Genomic DNA, 22,099 nt, shown 5'->3' with positions numbered 1-22,099 from the left:
CTGCATTCTGCCATATATTTCATGTTATAGCAGTCTTGGATGATGACCCAGCACATGTTCGTTTTAAGAACACTTTCACAGCAGATTTGACAGAATGCAAAGAAGATACCAATGTGAGATTTCTAAAAATAGCTACAGCACTCGACCCAAGATTTAAGAATCCAAAGTGCCTTCCAAAATCTGAGAGGAACGAGGTGTGGAGCATGCTTTCAGTAGTCTTGAGCAACACTCAGATGCGGAAACTATAAGACCCAAACCACCAAAAAAGAAAATCAACCTTCTGCTGGTGGCATCTGACTTGGATGATGAAAATAAACATGCATCAGTCTGCTCTGCTTTGGATTGTTTTCGAGCATGTTCTCTGGAATGGTGGTTGAAGCATGAAGGGACATATAAATCTTTAGTGTATCTGGCATAAATATCTTGAGACGCCAGCTACAACAGTGCCATACGAACGCCTGTTCTCACTTTCAGGTGACATTGTAAACAAGAAGCGGGCACCATTATCTCCTGTAAATTGTAACCAAATTTGGTTGTCTGAGCGATTAGCTGAAGTAGGACTGAGTGGACTTGTAGGCTTTAAAGTTTTACATTGTTCAATGCAGTTATTTTTTCTACATAATTCTACATTTGTAAGTTCAACTTTCATGATAAAGTGATTGCACTACAGTACTTTTACAAGGTGAATTGAAAAATACTATTTCTTTTGTTTTTTACAGTATAAATATTTGTAATAAAAATAAATAGAAAGTGAGCACTGTACACTTTGTATTCTGTGTTGTAATTGAAATCAATATATTTGAAAATGTTGAAAACATCCAAAAATATTTAAATAAATGGTATTCCATGATTAACAACGCGATTAATCATGCGATTAATTTTTTTAATCTCTTGACAGCCCTAATAATTAACTTGTGGTTCTCTGCTCTGATTCTTTCCCCCTATGGTTTGCAAAGTTCATTTCCCTTCCTTACTACTTCTTCTGGGCAGCTGTCCGAACGCCAGCAGCCCTGAGAAGTGCATTGGCTAATTGAGCAGAATGGAGGATGTTCTAACATGTCACCCAAGAGCGTGTAAGGGCTGGAGGCACAATCTGAATTGTGTTTATGTTCCTTCATCTGGAGATATGTGGTTTTTATTAGATTAATTTTTTTAATATATGTGGAATATACCGTGGGAACAGCATTAATTTGCACTAATGATCGGGCGATCTGCTGAGAATTAACTGGGGTTTTTGTAAATTAACAAGGAAGCGAATAAACACAATTATTAAAAAAAACGAAAAGAAAAAAGCAATGGTTTTGCAACAGCAAATGTACTTTGTTCCCTGATCTGACTTGTGTTTAGTTTTAATTATTTATACTTCATAGTTTGCTACTTAATGTTGTGTAATATATTTTGTACAAAATAATGAAGCCAGAGTAACTTGAGACCTTGCTTCAGCATCTGTTAAAACTTTATCTGGAAGAGGAGAGAAGCTGCTGGGTTTTGTTGGTATAACTTATGGGGTATGTGAATTAGCAGGGTTCTGCTGTGATTATTATTATTGTTTTCTCATTAGTGTTAAGGTCGTTCTTATAGGCCCCAGCTGAGATCTTGGGCCCATAGTGCTGAGACAGTCCCCGAAGAACTTAGCCTAATTAGGCAAGACAAACAAAGGATGGGAGAAAGGAAGGACTGATTTCCTCGTTTTACAGATGGGGGAATTGAAGCACAAAGATTAAGTAACCCACCCAAGGTGTCACAGGGATTGTGTGGCAGAGCTAGGAATCAAAGCTCTGGCTTCTGTGTTCCGGTTCAGTGCCTGTAACAAGATCATCTTTCTCAAAGAAGCTGTGTGTTTTCATTCCTTGGTCAGTCCGTTTACCCTGTGTACTTTCCTCCCTCTGGTTGAGGCACAGCTAGTACCGCTGCTGCAGCATTCATGGGAACAGTGATACTAGCTTGGAGCCAGGGTGGTGGCTGATTGTTCCCAGGTCTCTTTCTCAAAGAGAGGCTCTAGCTCAACCACAAGCTATGGGCTTAGTGGAGGAACCACTGGGTGACATTCTGTGGCCTGTCTTGTGCAGGCATTGGGACTAGCTGATCATAATGGTGTCTTCTGGTCATGACATCTACCACTTCACCGCAGCTCCCTCTTGGCAATAGTTTGAGCTTCCTCCTAACAATGGAGAGCTTCCTTCAGTGCCTGGTTGTGAGCAGTTTGGACTTCCAACAGTGCCCTGGCAGTGGTAGCTGGGGCCTCGGAGAGTGTGATTCCCTTCGGGAGAGATCGTGGTTGAAGGCGCTCCTTCCAGGGACTAAGGAGAAGCCTTTTTTCTGCACGACGGACGCTGCCACCACCTTTCTCCTGAGAAGGAGGGACTAACCGCAGCATCGAAGGGACATTCAGGGGGCTCTTTGCCATGAGCTGGGTGAAGGTATGTGGAGTCATAATGGGGCTCTGGGATGGTAATTACTGTCCAGGACAGCTGCTTGGGGTAGGGTGGGGAGTTGAGGAGCATGCCCCTCTCCTCAGAGGGACCATACGTCTGGGGTAGCGGGAACAATCCTCTGCAGAAAGGCTGGTTGGTGGGAATCCTTGCCAAGCTCTTGTTGCCCTGAAGAACTTTGGTGATGAAGGCATAAAAATCCCAAGCCCTGGAGCTGTTCATTTTCCAGCTCTCTTACTCTGTTTGTTTGCAAGTTGCTTGGGGCCATGCCAAGCCTCTTCAACCCTCCTAGTTATCGCTGAGCAGATACCTGGTTGCCTGTTTGTTAGATGAAGGTTCCTGGTTTGTACCAGTCCTTGTTTGTCCGGGTTGGTGGGAAAGCATGGGAGGCAGGGCAGGGACAGGATGCCGGAAATGTCTTAGCAGAAGCTCCAACAGCCTTTCAACGTGGTTATTGTCTGAACTGGGTTTCATTTGCTTGGGCCAGAGGGCAGCTAGGGGACATGACTGTGGTTACTGTGCTGTGACCCAGTTTAATGAGCCTCTCAGAACCAAGTACGGGAACTCCACCACTGAGAGTTCATGCATGCAATCTGCCGCCTGCTTTTCAGAGTAGCAGTAGACTTTGGTAAGTAGTCCCCGGGACTTTGGTAAGTAGTCCCCACAACATTACTTGCGTCTGATGAAGTGGGCATTCACCCACGAAAGCTTATGCTCCAATACTTCTGTTAGTCTTAAAGGTGCCACAGGACCCTCTGACTGAATCTGACAGATTCAGACTAACACGGCTACCCCTCTGTTACTTGACACCATGCAAGGCACTGCATTTAGCCGTATGGAATGGAAATCTATCAACCTTATGAAGAAACTTGCACAAATACAGACAGATAACATCTTCCTTTCCAAACGCAAACGGATGGACATCATACCAAATGGACTGAAGGTGAAAAATCCCTTGCTATCTACATACTGCACAGACCACAGTGAGAGATTATGCCATACACTATCAAAGAAACTGAGGAACCACCTGATCAGCATCTTATACAGCAAACAGAAAAACATCAAGAAAGAGCTCTCCAACCTGGAGACTTTCATAAATAACCAACCCTCCACACAAATGGACTTTACTAAAATAAGACAGGAGATCTACATTACACACTTCACCTCTCTACAAAGGAAAAAGGACCGTAAGCTGTCTAAAATCCTACCTGCCACATGGGGCCACAACAGGGGTACCCCTAACTCACCCAGCAATATCGTCAATTTATCCAGCTACACACTCAACCCAGCAGAAGGGTCTGTCCTATCTTGTGGACTCTCTTTTTGCCCCAGCACCCCCATGAACATGATACAGTTCTGCGGTGATCTGGAAGCCTACTTTCGCCGCCTCCGACTCAAAGAATACTTTCAAGATAACACTGAACAGCGCACTGATACACAGATACCCTCCCACCAACAACACAGGAAGAAGAACTCCACATGGACTCCTCCTGAGGGTTGAAATGACAGTCTGGAGCTATACATAGAATGCTTCCGCCGACGTGCACAGGCAGAAATTGTGGAAAAACAACATCGCTTGCCTCATAACCTAAGTCATGCAGAACGCAATGCCATCCACAGCCTCAGAAACAACCCTGACATTATCATCAAAGAGGCTGATAAAAGAGGTGCTGTTGTCATCATGAACAGGTCTGACTACCAGAAAGTGGCTGCCAGACAACTCTCCAATACCAAATTCTACAGGCCACTTTCCTCAGATCCCACTGAGGAATACACTAAGAAACTGCACCATCTACTCAGGACACTCCCTACACTAACACAGGAACAAATCAACATACCCTTAGAGCCCCGACCGGGGTTATTCTATCTACTACCCAAGATCCACAAACCTGGAAATCCTGGATGCCCCATCATCTCAGGCATTGGCACTCTCACTGAAGGACTGTCTGGATATGTGGACTCCCTACTCAGACCCTACGCCACCAGCTATCTCCGTGACACTACTGATTTCCTGAGAAAACTACAATGCATTGGTGACCTCCCAGAAAACACCATCCTAGCCACCATGGATGTAGAGGCTCTCTACACAAACATCCCACACACAGATGGAATACAAGCTGTCAGGAACAGTATCCCTGATGATGACACAGCACAACTTGTTGCTGAGCTCTGTGACTTTATCCTCACGCACAATTATTTCAACTTTGGTGACAATATATACCTCCAGACCAGTGGCACCGCCATGGGCACCTGCATGGCCCCACAATATGCCAACATTTTTATGGCTGATCTGGAACAACGCTTCTTCAGCTCTCGTCCACTCACGCCCCTTCTCTACCTACGCTACATTGATGACATCTTCATCATCTGGACCCATGGGAAGGAGACCCTGGAAGAATTCCACCATGATTTCAACAGCTTCCACCTCACCATCAACCTCAGCCTGGACCAATCTACATAGGAGGTCCACTTCCTGGACACCACCGTACAAATAAGCGATGGCCACGTTAACACCACCCTATACCGAAAACCCACCGACCGCTACGCCTACCTTCATGCCTCCAGCTTCCACCCTGGACACACCACACGATCCATCGTCTACAGCTAAGCGCTGAGGTACAACCGCATCTGCTCCAACCCCTCAGACAGAGACCAACACCTACAAGATCTTCATCAAGCATTCTCAAAACTACGATACCCACACAAGGAAATAAAGAAACAAATCAACAGAGCCAGACGTATACCCAGAAGCCTCCTGCTACAAGACAGGCCCAAAAAAGAAACCAACAGAACTCCACTGGCCATCACCTAGAGTCCTTAGCTTAAACCTCTCCAACGCATCATCAGTGATCTACAACCCATCCTGGACAATGATCCCTCACTTTCACAGACCTTGGGAGGCAGGCCAGTCCTCGCCCACAGACAACCCGCCAACCTTAAGCATATTCTCACCAGCAACTACACACCGCACCATAACAACTCTAACTCAGGAACCAACCCATGCAACAAACCTCAATGCCAACTCTGCCCACATATCTACACCAGCAACACCATCACAGGACCTAACCAGATCAGCTACAACATCACCGGCTCATTCACCTGCACATCCACCAATGTTATATATGCCATCATGTGCCAGCAATGCCCCTCTGCTATGTACATTGGCCAGACTGGACAGTCACTATGCAAGAGGATAAATGGACACAAGTCAGATATCAGGAATGGCAATATACAAAAACCTGTAGGAGAACACTTCAACCTCCCTGGCCACACAATAGCAGATGTAAAGGTAGCCATCTTACAGCAAAAAAACTTCAGGACCAGACTCCAAAGAGAAACTGCTGAGCTCCAGTTCATTTGCAAATTTGACACCATCAGATCAGGATTAAACAAAGACTGTGAATGGCTATCCAACTACAGAAGCAGTTTCTCCTCCCTTGGTTTTCACACCTCAACTGCTAGCAGAGCACCTCACCCTCCCTGATTGAACTGACCTCGTTATCTCCATACTGATTTATACCTGTCTCTGGAAATTTCCATTACTTGCATCTGATGAAGTGGGCATTCACCCACGAAAGCTTATGCTCCAATACTTCTCTTAGCCTTAAAGGTGCCACAGGACCCTCTGTTGCTTTTTACAGATTCAGACTAACACGGCTACCCTTCTGTTACTTGATGATGATGATTATTATTTTTAGAGCCAGAGAGGCAGGCAACATTAACGCTCCCTTTTGCAAAGAATAGCTGGGAAGGGATACTGAATTAGCCTCTTTTCTTCAGTCTGTAGGACACTGATGTTTTCCTGACTGCTGATCAAAAGCATTTTGAGAAGGGAGCATTGCAATTGTGGGTTAGAACAGCAGGGTTCCTGTGCTTGCTTTTTCAAGAGGCATTTTCATTTAAGCCCTTGTTTAAACAGTAATTAAAATATTAGACGTGTTATTTATTTGTATAGCCGTAGCACTTAGAGGCATCAGCTAGGTCGGGCCCCGTTGTGTCAGGGGCTGTACAAGTGTGTAGTAAATGATGCTTTAAGATATGTGCGGTGTAGAGGAGCTTTATTGTTTGTATCAAACTCTTTTCTATTATATTTCAGTCTTTCAGTTCTTGACTCGAGTGGCCTTTTTTCTCTCTTATTTTGCTAAAAGTCTGTTGATTGGTTTGAATGATCAGAGTAAGAAAAATCAATGCGTGTCCCTAGAACGCCCTTTTCAGGTGCAAGGCTGTGCTTTTGTGGGGGCTTGAATAATTCAAGCTGCTTGAAAAAGCTTTGGTCTTATCCTGGCCCTTACACTCTACTGGGCTGTCCACGTTAGGAAATGGGATCGTTAAACTGTGATAGCTAATGCATTTAAACTCCTAGTACGGACAGGGAAAATTGCAGTTTGTGCTATCTGGTTTTGGTGAACCCTAGAGGGAAGCAGAGGGTTAAACCTAAACCAGTTGACATGTTAAAAGCAATAATGACCCCTGTCTAGGCTCAGATCTTAAAACAAGGTAGCTGGCAGGTTTTTAATAAAATCACCTTTTTTACCTAGCCCACCGAGGGCAAGCGATTTGAAGAAATGTAGCTTAGAAAGAGTTTGAACTGTTACCCTCCCAAGATGTGTAGCTCCAGTTAGTGGCATGTTCTCTGTTTATTCAGCAGCTGCGTTTCTTCCGGTGCCCGCGTACAGACTATACCTGGGAGACCATTCTAATGAACGTTTACAGGAACATCACACTGGACATTTGAATGGCATGGGACGTCTGATTGGCAGGCTCGCTCTGCTGTTCGTCCCCAGCAAAACAACATTGTGTTTGGGTTTTTTTTTAAATAAAACTATAGGGAAATGTGACTTTGAGATTTTTAATACAAATGGATCTGGGATTTGAAAGTTTATTGTTCCCACAGCAACTGTAACTGCTCTTGTACTTTGTAGGGCTGTGTATGCTATTAAATTTATGTGCCGTGTGCATATGGGTGGGGTAGCATATAGGCTAGATATCCATATGGCACACACAGGAGGGCTAACTTTAGTGCTATTGTGGGAGCCCTAATTCTTAAATTCCTGCCCCAGTTCAGCAAACCGTCCCTATTAGGCAAAGCTTTTAAACATGTGCTTAAGCCCGATTGACTGTAATGGAACTTGAGTACATGCTTTGCTGACTCAGGGCTCAAAAGGGGACGTGGACATGTAGGTCAAACGTGCCCACACACAATGTTGCTAGATTGCCTCTTATTGTGTTTCGTTGGGGTGTTTTCTTAGAGAGCGATATTGTCTAGTGTGCTGAGCTGCTGTTTATTTTAAACCAGCTTTCTCTCTTTCACTGACTCACTCGCTGGCCTTCCAATGCCTCAGTTTTCCTATCTGCACAATGGGGATAACAATACTTGCCCGCCAGGCGGTTCTAGTGTCTCTTTAGCTCATTGAGGATCTGTGCTATGCAAGGATTACTATCAGTATTTAACATGAGAGGCTAACGCTATCTACAATCCACCAAAGACCGCAAAAGCTGCATGTTATCAGTGAATACACTGCCAGCCATTGTGGGCAAGGTATGTATCTTTCTGACATGCAAGCAGAGCTAACTCTTGAGATGTCCACCCTGAAATCCTTTAGGTACCCAGCTGATCACTTCCCCTTATAGGTTTCAGTGGTAGCTGTGTTAGTCTGTATCAGCAAAAAAAACAACAACAACTGAGGAGTCCTTGTGGCACCTTAGAGACTAACAGATTTATTTGAACATAAGCTTTCATGGGCTAGCACCCACTTCATCAGATGTATGGAGTGAAAAATACAGGAGCAGATAAAAATACATGAAAGGATGGGGGTTGCTTTACCAAGTGTGAGGTCAGTCTTACGAGATAAATCAATTAACAGCAGGATACCTGCCCACTCACATCTCCAACATCTCCCATAAAAATCCTGCCCCATTGGCTTGCCTCCTCCCCCACAAACAGCCATGATGAAAAGAAAGGCTTTAGTTTGGATTCTTCTCTGCCACTGACTCCCTGTGTGGCCGTGAACAAGTCACTTAACCTAAGAACATAAGCATGGCTGTACTGGGTCAGACCAATGTTCTGTCTAGCCCTGTATCTTGTCATCTGACAATGGCTGGTACCAGATGCTTCAGAGGGAATGAACAGAACAGGGCAACCTCTTGGCCTCAGTTTCTGCACTGACTTCAGTTTTCTCAGATTCTCTACTATGGGGCTGATGACAATAACTTACCTGGCAGGGAGTAGGAGGTTTAATTGATGTTTGTAAATTCCTGGGAGCGCCTCAGCTGGAAGGTGCTACAGAAGGGCAGAGCGTTATTAACATTAGTGGCACAACACGCTTTTCAATGCTGTTCCATACTATTCAGCGATAATGTGGGTCGGCTGTAGTAGAGCTCCGGGTGTAATTTAAGAAGGTGACTGTAGGAGAAGGAATGCTAGGATGGGCCTTTCGCCTGACCTGATGGTTCCTCTAGGGTTTGAAGGCGCTTGTGTCATGTTGTATAGGGAAAAGTCCGAGGCCCAGGCAGGTGTAGAAACGACAGGATGCAAAGAAGGTCATGATACATGGGAGCATGTGTGAGAGAGAGAGCATTCTGCTGAGAGCAGTCTTATTTATCATCATTAGTGATCTGAAGGAAGGAGCTAACAGCACATTAATTAAGTTTTGCAGAAGAAATCACATTGGGAGGTGCTGCACAGAGGGAAGACGGAGCCATAATACAAAGGGATCTTGGGGAGGGGGCTAATGTGGGCCGGGATAACAGATGGATGTTTGCTCTGGAGAAATGTGAACTCCTACAGTATATCTGGGCAAAATAGTCTCTGACACACATGGCAGTTTTTCTCAAAGCTACCACTGGGTGCAGCTCCATCAGCAGCGCCAGTGTTGGGAGCATCGCTATGGTGGCTTACCCTGCTCCGAGCAGGGTTAGATGATAGGGTGCTCGAGGCCAGCAGTCCTGTCATTGCTACCCCGGGTGGAGCTGCATTGGCGCTAGTGAAGAAAAATTCTGGTGTAAGCACAGCCTGAGGGAGGGGGAGATCTGAGAGGCAGCGACACTGAAGCAGGAGGTCTTAAGGACGAGAGCCGACAGTCAATCTCACATGGCCTCGCTGTTACTAATTACAGTGGCACCCAGGAGCTCCAGTCATGGCCAGGACCCCATTGTGCTAGGTGCTGTACAAAACACAAACAAAAATACCGTCCCTGCCTCAGAGTGTTTACAATTGAAGACCAGAGGCAGCAGATGGATACAGGACTAGAAGGAAACGATGAGACAGCATTGGTCCGCGGGATAGGCAGTGATCTCAGTACACCAGCGTTGCCTAGTCTTTCGCAGCCATCACGGTAAAGGAGGGTTTTTGAAGGAAGAGAACGAGTTGGTTTTGCAGTGTGGTGGTGTGTCCAAACAAGGATGTGTATACAGAAGTACCACACCACAAACCAGGGAGCTGATAGACCTTTTCTGTGGGCTTTGTCTACATAAAGCTTTGGTTGTGCTCTACCTCAAGCTAATTGGTTGCTAGTTAACGAACACTGTTGTAGATGCTCCCAAATGTTGGCATCTGGTTGTGGTTTGCTCTAGGATTCAGCCTAGGATGAACTATGACGAGGAACAAAGGTTTCCTGGAGCAAACATTTATGGAGTGTGAACACTAGAATTTACAGCCACGCCAGCTAGCTCAGATTAGTCTGGCAAACCATTAGCTCAAGTTACATCGAGTCCAGACGCTCTAGTGCAGATGTAACGCACATGCACACAATGCAGCGCTTTGTTCTCCTTTTGTGGCGGCTGGGCCACAGATAGAAGTTAAGTCTGCGACAGTCCTAGCTAAGAGGGCTGGCACTTTTAGCTCAGGTAGGAAAGGCCTGGGTGTTAAGATCTAGAGGTGTGAGGTTTGATTCTCCTCTTGGTGTTGTCCAAGTCTGGATTTAGGGTATGCCTTCACTAGGTTTGTAGAATGAGTGGGGAAAGTATGAGTCTACACTACAAAGTATTGCCAGCCTAACTATGTTGGCTCAGAGTGTGAAAAAAAATCCCTCTCCTGACCCCCTGGTCGACATAGCTATGAGGCCAAAAACCCAATGTCATCATAACTGTACTGACAAGAGCACTGCTGTCAGCATGCCTAGGGGAGGTGGTGTAGTTATGCCAGCAGAAAATCTCCTGTTGGTGTGCTCTGCGTCTGACTGTGCTAAGGGGCTATGCTGGCACCCTGGCATTGGCTCTGTAGTGTAGACAAGCCCTGCCTTTCCACTGCAGCCCTCCAGCCAAGCATTGTCCACTTGTGCAAAGAAAATTCACATGCTCTTGTCCCAACAGTTCACTTCTCTGATAAAATGACAACCAGAATTCACTGCCATTGAGACAATTTCTGGGGCAACCCTTACTCAGAGCCCGGGCAGGGCTGAGAACCAAATGCCTTCAAGCCCAGGAGAAGGCAAGGCCTGGGTCCTGTATGAGTGGCCTGTGTCTATGACAATACCCAAGTTACAGTCTGGACTGATGGACAGCTGTGTCCCCTCAATTCCCCATCCTGGGGTGCCTTTTACACTGCTTCACTCTGAGAGTGCCTGCTCCTGGTCTGTGCACACCCAGCCTGCAGCATGTAGATCACTCCCAGCTAAACTCTATGAATTGCTCTAGCTCCTGAATTACACTGCGACACCAGCAATCTCCCAGTCCCAGACTTTCCCCCAGATATGTGCATCTTGTGCTGCCCGGCACCCTCCTGGACAATACAAGTTCTTCTAAAATCTGTCATTTATTACTAGAAAATGATATGCACCAATTTGGTTATCCCAAATGGAGTTTCTCTAACACTTCAATCCAAACGCACTGGTTTAGCTAAAACAACAAAACAGGTTTATTAACTACAGAAAGATACATTTGAAGTCGTCACAAGTAATGAGGCGCGTAAGTTAGAATTGGCTACAAGAAAATAAAAGGTAAAACACAACTAACACCGGACTTAACAAGCTAAGTGACTACAAAGCGAAGGTCTCTCTGACTGCATGTTCCAGCGGTGTTACTGGCTAAACCTCTTTCAGTCGGGATCTCTCCCCCAGTCCAAAGCTGCTTCCTTTATTCTTCAGGTGTGGATGATGCCGAGCCAGGGAGAGATGATGGGGTGTCTGCCCTCTCCTCTTACAGCCTGTTTTCTTGCACAAGACTCGTATCTAGATGACATTCAGGAGACAGAAAGTCTGTGTGGCCCAGGGCTTAAACTGTTTCTTTGTCAAAATGTAGATATATTTTTTTTGCCCACACCCTCTCTCCTGGGGAAGAGTGACCACTTAATCGGGTGGTGGTTTATTTGATCTCATTGACTCCTGCCTGAAGCGTTGGCTAGCCTTTGCTCTCTGGGGAATTGTTTGTGACTGCCCTCCAGAACACGTCTCAGTAATATCATATGGTGGAATTTTATATCTTTAACAATATTGCCACACGTATTTTACCAGGACAATAATGATCAGAAAATAATGAATTTTCAGGTGATATCTTACACAGTATGCTTTATACGCAGTTTAACATAGTCTTGTAAAAGGGGTGAACGTAGGGGTACAGACGGTCATGGTGCCATATTTATACTTCTTAGGGTTGATCTAGACATGTTACGGGATATAGCAGTGGTCACCATGGTGTTTCTAACACTGGGTGTTATAGATTCATAGATTATAGGACTGGAAGGGACCTCGAGAGGTCATCGAGTCCAGTCCCCTGCCCGCATGGCAGGACCAAATACTGTCTAGACCATCCCTGATAGACATTTATCTAACCTACTCTTAAATATCTCCAGAGACGGAGATTCCACAACCTCCCTAGGCAATTTGTTCCAGTGTTTAACCACCCTGACAGTTAGGAACTTTTTCCTAATGTCCAACCTAGACCTCCCTTGCTGCAGTTTAAACTCATTGTTTCTGGTTCTATCCTTAGAGGCTAAGGTGAACAAGTTCTCTCCCTCCTCCTTATGACACCCTTTTAGATACCTGTAAACTGCTATCATGTCCCCTCTCAGTCTTCTCTTTTCCAAACTAAACAAACCCAATTCTTTCAGCCTTCCTTCATAGGTCATGTTCTCAAGACCTTTAATCATTCTTGTTGCTCTTCTTTGGACCCTTTCCAATTTCTCCACATCTTTTTTAAAATGCGGCGCCCAGAACTGGACACAATACTCCAGCTGAGGCCTAACCAGAGCAGAGTAGAGCGGAAGAATGACTTCTCGTGTCTTGCTCACAACACACCTGTTAATACATCCCAGAATCATGTTTGCTTTTTTTGCAACAGCATCACACTGTTGACTCATATTTAGCTTGTGGTCCACTATAACCCCTAGATCCCTTTCTGCCGTACTCCTACCTAGACAGTCTTTTCCCATTCTGTATGTGTGAAATTGATTTTTCCTTCCTAAGTGGAGCACTTTGCATTTGTCTTTGTTAAACTTCATCCTGTTTAACTCAGACCATTTCTCCAATTTGTCCAGATCATTTTGAATTATGACCCTGTCCTCCAAAGTAGTTGCAATCCCTCCCAGTTTGGTATCATCCGCAAACTTAATAAGCATACTTTCTATGCCAATATCTAAGTCGTTGATGAAGATATTGAACAGAGCCGGTCCCAAAACAGACCCCTGCGGTACCCCACTCGTTACGCCTTTCCAGCAGGATTGGGAACCATTAATAACAACTCTCTGAGTACGGTTATCCAGCCAGTTATGCACCCACCTTATAGTAGCCCCATCTAAATTGTATTTGCCTAGTTTATCGATAAGAATATCATGCGAGACCGTATCAAATGCCTTACTAAAGTCTAGGTATACCACATCCACCGCTTCACCCTTATCCACAAGGCTCGTTATCCTATCAAAGAAAGCTATCAGATTGGTTTGACATGATTTGTTCTTCACAAATCCATGCTGGCTGTTCCCTATCACCTTACCACCTTCCAAGTGTTTGCAGATGATTTCCTTAATTACTTGCTCCATTATCTTCCCTGGCACAGAAGTTAAACTAACTGGTCTGTAGTTTCCTGGGTTGTTTTTATTTCCCTTTTTATAGATGGGCACTATATTTTCCCTTTTCCAGTCTTCTGGAATCTCTCCCGTCTCCCATGACTTTCCAAAGATAATAGCTAGAGGCTCAGATACCTCCTCTATTAGCTCCTTGAGTATTCTAGGATGCATTTCATCAGGCCCGGGTGACTTGCAGGCATCTAACTTTTCTAAGTGATTTTTAACTTGTTCTTTTTTTATTTTATCCGCTAAACCTACCCCCTTCCCATTAGTATTCACTATGTTAGGCATTCCTTCAGACTTCTCGGTGAAGACCGAAACAAAGAAGTCATTAAGCATCTCTGCCATTTCCAAGTTTCCTGTTACTGTTTCTCCCTCTTCACTAAGCAGTGGGCCTACCCTGTCTTTGGTCTTCATTGGTTAGCATTGGAGCACCTTGCTATTGGGAATCTGTCAGCTATCCCTGATAGGTATACACCCAAATGAATTGGTACCATTGAGTGTGTGTCTGTTCCTCACCCATGTGTAACAATATTGTGACCGAGGGCTTTCTAGCTCATGTAAACTACACCAACTCTCGCTCCGTTTGCCAGGCAGCGATGCGGGCTTGGAGGGAGCCCTCCTCTTCCTTTAATCCGTTGAATCAAATCTGCTACCCATTCAGCTTCCTTGGCTCCCACCAATTGCTGAGTCCTGGAGGGTGCTAGACAGCTGCATTTTGTGCAGGTGACACATTTTACCCTTTCAAACGCTGGTTCCCCTTTCTGCCATACCCTCTCCCCATCTGGGTTCCCTATCTGCATGGCCCAGCGGCCATCCATGTCGCGGGAGAGGGGAAATATTTAACTGGCTCTAAATGGACACTTTTGGTTGCCATTAAGATGGCTGGGCAGTCCTCCCAGAGCTCCTGCTACATCTGGGTGGCTTCACTTTCCCCCCCTTTCCTGGTACTAAGCAGTAGCTCTTGTGGAATGGGTTTATCTGTCCTTCCCCCCAACGTCCATGGTGACGCCCAACTGAGCCAATTCCCAAGCCACCTCTGTTCCAGGTAGACTTGGCTTATGCCCACAATCCCTAGAGCCCTGGAACAGGAGGAAGAGCACTCACCTGCCCTCTCTGTGTGTTGGCAACTTGCAATTGCATTGCCTTCATCCTGCTTCCCTTGTCCCTGGAGCCTGACTTGTGAGTACCACGACTGTACACATGTCCATGCTCACCCCAGGCCTCAGCATCAGGTACTGCCTTCATGAGGGCTTCGACCATTCCCTTGTGTTGGATGGGCCGAGGAAGCCTGCTCAGAGCATCCTCTCGTCTCGGTGGTCCCATGCCCCATCGGGACTCGGCTGACTCTGGGGGCACGGAGCAGTGCGGGGAGAAGGACATTACAGGGGAGAATATGCATGTTCACAGCTCAGAGGATTAAAGGCCTGGGTTCTTATCACTGCCGAACAGAGTATTATAAATCCAGTCTTAGAATACCAAATCCCCTCGCGACTCGGCCATTGTTCGGGAATATTAAAAAGCCCTGAGACAGAAATAATCAGTTTCCAAATGACACATTGTCAAATAAAACATTTCTCATATTATCCATTCCTTCCCCTTTTTCTCTCCCGCTCCCTCAGTTGGATAATTTAACATGAAAAATAGATTAAAATGAGGCTGGCTTCAATGCCTCCTAAGTTTGAGGTTTTTTTCAGGAAGATCTCCCATCTGTGTGTGTGTTGTGTTTAAACCAGGCGCTGTCGGCGCTGAGGTCAGGGACAGAAAAGAGAATGAGCTGCAAATGAGGAGCCATCCTCGGTGCCCCAGTGTGCGATGGATTGCTTCCGCCAAGCACTGGCAGAGCAGGGAAGGTCTGGGGAGGTGCATTGAGTCCTTCTGGGACCAGCAGCACAGCTGGGAGCAGCCCACGGGGGCTATCAATCTGTGTCGAACTGGGGAGAGCAGGGGGCGTGTGGCTCTGGCCAAGAGAAGTCTCGTGCACAGCGATAGGGATGCAGTGCTGGCTCTGGGTAGCGGCGCCAGGGATGCTGTGGGTTTAGTATTCCTCGTGCGTGCTCCCCCAGCAGTCCGAGCACATTGGCCACGTTCCACTGCACATCTGTGCGTCGCTGCCTGCGGCTTATGGCCTGGCTGCGCTCGGGGAGGGATTAAAATGCCGCCTCCTTGCTGTTTTGCGTAGGGGGAGGATTTGCACATTTCTGTCCTTTCCCAGCCTGCTTGAGTTGGTTCAGGCCCCGCCATCCAACTTGCTGCTGCAGGGGCGCCCGAGGTCATAGGGGCCATCAGGGACTGACTGGAGTGCTGGGGTCTGTCACATTTTTAACAGGAAACCTCTGTGCACCATTCCCCTACTTCCCTGCACGAAGACACATCTGACCTGGCCCCCCACCTGTTCTCCCCCCTTCTCTCCTTGGCAGAGCAGTTTGGTGGGGTGAAGTAGTTGGAAGAGAAAGCTGCCCTTGGCCTTGAAGACAAGCCATTCAACCAAGTGGTTCGGCAGGGGATTCACTTGAACCAGCCCTGTAATCTTCAATGGCGTAGGATAACTCCAGGCCGGAGGAGGAAACATCAGACTAATCGTGTCTGTGGCTCTGTGCAGTTTGTGATATCCCTGAAGCAGAAACATCTCAGTGGGCCCAATACAATAGACTGGCAATGTTCTTTGCCGTGGTTCAAGCGACTTCCCCAAACCTCATCTGACTGCAGCAGCCGTGGGTGGATGCTGTGTTAATCTGGTTTGCCAGCTGCAGGCCCTGGCAGCCAGAGTTGCTCCACTTTCACTGATGGTTCAGATCAATGTCACATTTGATCCCTCCAGACCTTTCCTTCCTTTCTCTGGCTCCAGTTGGCAACTGTTTTTCCAATGGTAGGAATGTCCACGGCTGTCCAGGGCTTTCCCCCCCAGTGCTCAGACTTCCTTCTGGATCAGGGTGGGGAGAGGGAATGTCTGTGGCGGACTGTGCCAGCAGGGGATGGTTTGAATGGGGCGCTGAGCATCAGGGTTGTCCGGAAAACCAGAATTCCATCCTGTGAGACATCCCACCCCTGAATAGGTTAGAGCATGGTCTTGGGAGAACCAGGTTCAGATCCATGTGTGCCTGATTCAGTCTCCTGGGAAATCTCCAGTCTCTTCCGTCCCAGGTGAGGGCCCTGCGCCAGGCTGTTGGCTATTCTGGGATGGGTGGGTCTCCGGTTTGGACCAGTAATTGCATCCTGAGCGGGAGAAACCTTCCTGGTGAACAGATACAGGGACGTGTCTGAGAAAAGCTTCATTTTCGAGGAGTTGGCATTTTCTGAGGGCGGTTTCACTGAAAAGCTCCTGACCCGCTCTAGTGAGCGTATGAGGGGGTATGTCCCCTTTCCCTGCCCGAGCGGTGGGGCATGTTAGGAGCAAGCGGGCAGCACTCTTCTTGGCTCCGAGTGTTAGGGTGGGAGGCAGCCTGTCCGAGCTGTGGGGGGACACTTTGGCTATTCGAATGCACTCAGATCGCTGGGGTGTCCAGCCCTGCTGTTGAGGAAACAGCCCAGGTCTGGTGCTGAATGGTGCAGAGCCCTCACTGACCCAAGGCAGCCTGAATGTCTCCATTCTAGCTTTCCAGCTGCCGCTTTCACTCGGCAGCTTGATAGGTGGGTTCCAGTCTGGCTCTGCCTCTCCTCCTCAGCTAACAGCCATGAGGCAGTGTGCCTGTGCTGGAGGTGGGCAGACGGGATGATCTGCAGCAGGCCCGGCATTCAGGCACCCGAACGCTGATACACAGCACTTGGGTAATGGAAAGCACCTGTTGGCAGATTGCAGTTTGGTGGAGGATCTCCTGATTGCAATCAGAGGCTAACACTCCAGAAGAGATTCGAGTTTGCCGACTCTGCCTGGTCCCGCTGGGTTCTGAGGCCAGGGCTGGGTGGGTGAGGGTGCTGTCTTTTAAAAATTCCTTTGCGTCTCCCCCTCATCTGATGGAGCTCAGAGCTCTGCTTCCTCATTCCCCGTGAATCCAGCCTACCCACTTCCTCCCTCCCCTCCCATGAAACGGACTGACTGGACAGCGTGCACTCGTCTGCCGGCTGCTGCAGGAGAGTTGTGTGGTGCCTTAGGCAGCTCTGCAGTAAGGCCACTGGGTGTTCATAGGACGTGCTGTACCTCGTCGTGCGTCATGGCCGCCATCTAGGCTGACCTCAGGGTTGAACCAGGAGACTCCAGAGCTAAAAGCTTGAGCGGCTACCCTGTGAGCGAACGGTCGGTAGTGGAGGGGGGAGGGGTTGTAAGAACTTGTATCCTCTGTACCTCAGCACAGAGAGGGACTTTTGAGACACCCACCGGTGGGTTACACATGCTGAATGGGCACAGCGTCCCCAGGGGTTCCAGGCACTGTGGGGTGGGGATTGTACATCACCCTTCTGTCCTGGTGTCGCTGCATTGCCCTCTGTGGAGACCCTCGCTGCAGGGTCTCTGTGGCTGTGTGGTTGAGTGGATGAGGTTGTACAGCTGGGTGTGTAATAAATCAACAGGCGGAAACTCCTCCCCCACGTGAATGACTCTCCCAAGAGGCCATGACCTGCCTGGACGCGGAGCTCCAAGAAACATTATAATTCATATCACTCTCATGCCTCGGAGTCCCAATGATGGATCAGGACCCCATTGTGCAAGGCGCTGTGCACATACAGAGGGGAACAGAAAATGGGTTCCCTCTTTTTTCAAGCTCTCCTGGGTACCCTGATCCTGAGCATCGAGGAAGAATCCTCACACAGTCTGTGGTCCTCCCCTCGTGTGCCCTTCTCCCAGTCACAGCTGCAGGAGTCTTTCCTGGCCACTAATGCGTTCTGTTTCCCGACAGACGCTGTCTGCTAAATTGGAAAAGTCGCGCTGAGCAAAGTCATTCCGCCTCCCTGAGCCCTTCTTCCTATTAGTGTCAATTACAGAACCAAATGAGAAAACAGATGAGGCTGGGGAGGGGATCCTAATGAGAGCTGCCATATTGCGTTTCCACAGTAGATTGGGCTGGGCCAGGAAAGCTGTGGGCTCCTCAGAGGCTCCTCTCTTTATGGCAATCTTTCCTCGCCTCCTAATGCTGCTCCCTCATGCTCCAGGCAACCAGCTGCTGGATTCATGACCAACTATACCACTGGAGAAGGAAAGGCCCAGGTGGTGCCCCCAGGACCTAACGACCAAGGACTGCTTTGCACTCTTCCCAGCCCTCTGCAACCAAACCAACACTTCCTGAGACTTCCCCCAGGTCCGAAAACACCCCGGGCTCTGAGCAGACCTCTTGTACAGGGACGCTGGCTCCCTTACTCTTGCTAACTTAGAGGCAAAGAGGTTTTCCATTGTGTAGGGGTTAGGGGGGAAAAAACCAGGTGTGACTTGTGGAAATAGGCTGTGGATGGGGGCCAGTGCTTGAAGCCCGTCTACCACGTAGGCGCATGGGGGTGTGAGCGGCTTGTTTACCATACACAACACTGCAAGAGGACCCATCCACTATTCACAAGCGTGCTGGCTTTGTAGGTGTCTACCAGAAGTCACTAGGCGGATTTGTGAGTGCGAGACGATTCTGTTGTGCATGAATAGGAGTTCACGGGGGTGGAGGGGTGATGCTCATCCACCCCACATGGCCGTGTGGGTTTTTGGGGTGCACAGGGACCCATTCACCACACTCGTGAGCTTGTAGGTGCAATTGTGAGATCCACCCACCACGCATGAATGGGCAGGGGGCATAGGGATGTGCTAGAAGACTGCTGTGCATGACCCTGTGGGTGTACGTGGTATCTCACCATCTGCATCATGTGCAATATTGTGTCTTCCTCGGCGGCTTTCTTTCGAAGTTGAGTGTGACTGCATTATGGTGGAACCGGCTCAGAATACGTGCAAAGATTGCACGATTGTGAAAGCAGGGAGTGAGTTTGCCAGATCCATCCAGCTGTCGTTGGCTGAGTGTCTGTCTCCCAAGCTAACTCATCTTGTGAATCACATTTTTTAGACACTCGCTTTTTATAGATTATCCTGTTTATGTGGCTCAGATCTCTCTGTACGCTCACAATGTTTTTACTGAATACAGATGAAATATTTATATGTTGGTTACACGGTTTGTAAAGTTTCTTGGATTTGGGCATTCATTTGCCAACATAAATTCCTCCCCTCCCCCAGCAGTTACATGTCATGCTGTAAAGCCCTGATTGTTCACGCCACTCCTGATTTACCTGCCCTGGGATATTTGTCTGCCACAGTACGAAACTGACTAGAAGCTGCAGGGGGTCTCAGAGCGGCTTGCAAACAGCAAACCCATTTCTCTTGCCTGCCTGCGTTAAGTGCCCACTTGAAAGACAGTCTGTATTTACCTCCAGAACAGGGGCAGCGTGGACTGTGGCAGTGAAGACTTCTCCATTGCTGCCCAGCCTGGGTGCCTTGACTTGGAGAGACCACCTCTGAGGATGCACCTGCATTAAGAAGCACTTTTACCATTGTTCCCATCAGTGCATCTGCCAGGAGGATGCGTGCAATACTGCTTCAGAGGGGTAGCCTTGGGCTGAGGCGCTGGGCTGGGATGCGGTTGATCCAGGGTCAGCTCTTGCCTCTGCCACAGACTCCCTGCATGACTTACTCTATAAGTGCCTCAGTTTCCCATCTGCAGAATGGGGATAAAGCTTCCCTACCTGACCGGGGAGCGGGGAGGTAAGGATAAATTCAGTGATGGTGAGGTGTTCAATGTAAATAATAAATATAAATGTATAAATCCATCACAGAGATAGATTTGATAAGATCGTTTTGGGCTTGGAGAGGGAAAGATCGGGCCCTGGAATTGTCCGAGAGGTTCCTGAAGAGCAGTGTTGGAAACCAGCAGGAGGAAAAGTGGTCCAATGGTGATGGCTGAGATCCAGATTCGCTAAAAACAGCCGTGAGGGTCTAGGGCGCAGGCTTCAGTGCGGGCTGGATCTGCAAGTGTGTTCCTAGATATAGTCCATGCCGCCGCATCTTCAACTGCTCTTTTTATCCAGCTAACTAGGTTACAGCTAGTGCAGGTGCGTCCCTCTGAGCTGCAGTGTAGACTTACCCTATCCCGGACAGACAGGAAGTTATTGAAGTGGGCGGGCTCCATTAAACGCCGCTGTAACGGCACCTGTGCAACCCCTCCAGGATAGATGTGCTGCCCTGGTGCAAAGTGCTGGTAACCCCACTGGTGCGGCGCAGCGAATCTGGGGGTTGCAGTGGTGGAGCACTTTGCTTTGTCTCCATTCTGTTCTTATATAATCGCCCCGTTGGTACCAGGACGGAGTGGGAGCTATTGCAATATGAGTCACGTTAGCTGGATCAGTCTCTAGCAGAACTGCCCTGGCCCCATGGAAATCGAGTCCCATGCAGCTTGCTGTGCTGGCATCTTTTGGCTGAGACCTTCTGACATCCCCTCTGCTCTGCTGAGACTTCAGATCTTTCCCCCCACCCCCATTTTTGGGACTAAGGTGTTGGCCCATTGTCCTCGGCCAGAACCTTTCCTGCCCATGCAACATGCTGTGTGCTAGTTAGGTTTCCTGGCTGCTGCCTCCACCCCAGAGGTGGCTGCATTTCAGGAGCGGGCGAGGTGGTTTCCCTGACAACTGGCAGTTTGCAAAGTGCTTTGGAATCATCCAGGATGAAAGGGTGCTCCCGAAACAGGGGAGATGGTGATGCTGTCCTGGTCCCCTTTGGGGTCCGGAGGGAATGGAGCAATGCAGGCCCTGAGCTCCTGTTAATGTTTCTCCTTTGCTCTCCTGCAGGGTGGCCTGATCGCTCTGCTCCTGCTCCTGCTGGTGTTCACAGTGGCGCTGTATGCCCAGCGGCGATGGCACAAGCGCCGCCGGATCCCCCAGAAAAGTGCCAGCACTGAAGCCACCCACGAGATCCACTACATCCCCTCGGTGCTGCTGGGCCCGCAGGCCCGGGAGAGCTTCCGCAACTCACGCCTGCAGGCTCACAACTCCGTCATCGGCATGCCCATCCGCGAGACGCCCATCCTGGACGACTACGACTTTGAGGACGAGGACGAGGTCCCACAGCGGGCAGAGCCTGGCACGAGGGAGGACGAGTTCGGCAGCCAGGTGACGCGGACGCTGGAGAGCCTGGGCAGGGGCGGGGAGGAGAAGCCCGAATACGAGAAGAAAGGTTTGTCGCGTCCCTTCCTATTTACTCCCTTCCTACCGGCCAAACGGCTGGCTCCCAAATGTACCAGAGGGTCATTAGGAGGTGACGGATGAGCAAAGGGGCAGCTGATCTCAGTGGCGCTGGTTGGCAGCCATTGCATTCATGGCCTCAGTCGTGTGCACGGTCCAAGACACATTGGACATTAGCCTTCGCATAGGGAACCTGGCCGCTCGCTTGTGTGCGGCTGGGCTGCAGGCATGTGCTTGATCAGTGCTTCAAAGTGGGGAAACTCCAGCCAGGGCCTCTGATTCTGTGAGGCGTTTTGTTTGCCATAGTGCAGCGATGTCTCCGTGCCGTATGTGCCACAGCGCAGCTTCTCGGTAGGAGCCAGTCCTGGGTCTCAGGCGTCGTCTCATTTAGCCCGTGTCTTGCTTTCATGGCAAACCATCCTTGCCAGGGATTTTCACGCTGGGGATTCTTTATAGTGTTAGCAGGGTGGGACGCGGAAAGAGAGAGTCTCATGCTTTAAAATAACACAGCCTAGCCTTTATGTAGAGCTCT

General features: G+C 48.4%; 1 protein-coding gene across 3 annotated transcripts in view; it reads left to right on the top strand.

Moving 5' to 3' along the window:
- Positions 1-22,099, top strand: part of ASTN2 (astrotactin 2) — a 631,841-nt gene that overhangs the window by 132,135 nt on the left and 477,607 nt on the right. For all 3 annotated transcript variants that reach the window (XM_065572255.1, XM_065572253.1, XM_065572254.1), the window contains exon 3: positions 21,175-21,559. In XM_065572255.1, coding sequence (XP_065428327.1) covers positions 21,175-21,559 — 385 coding nt within the window. The remainder of the gene's footprint in view (positions 1-21,174; positions 21,560-22,099) is intronic.

Source organism: Chrysemys picta, chromosome 18 (assembly GCF_011386835.1).
Source record: "Chrysemys picta bellii isolate R12L10 chromosome 18, ASM1138683v2, whole genome shotgun sequence".
Classification (NCBI taxonomy): Eukaryota; Metazoa; Chordata; order Testudines; family Emydidae; genus Chrysemys; species Chrysemys picta.
The sequence above is the reverse complement of the archived record's forward strand: the minus strand, read 5'-3'. Positions and strand labels throughout refer to the sequence as shown.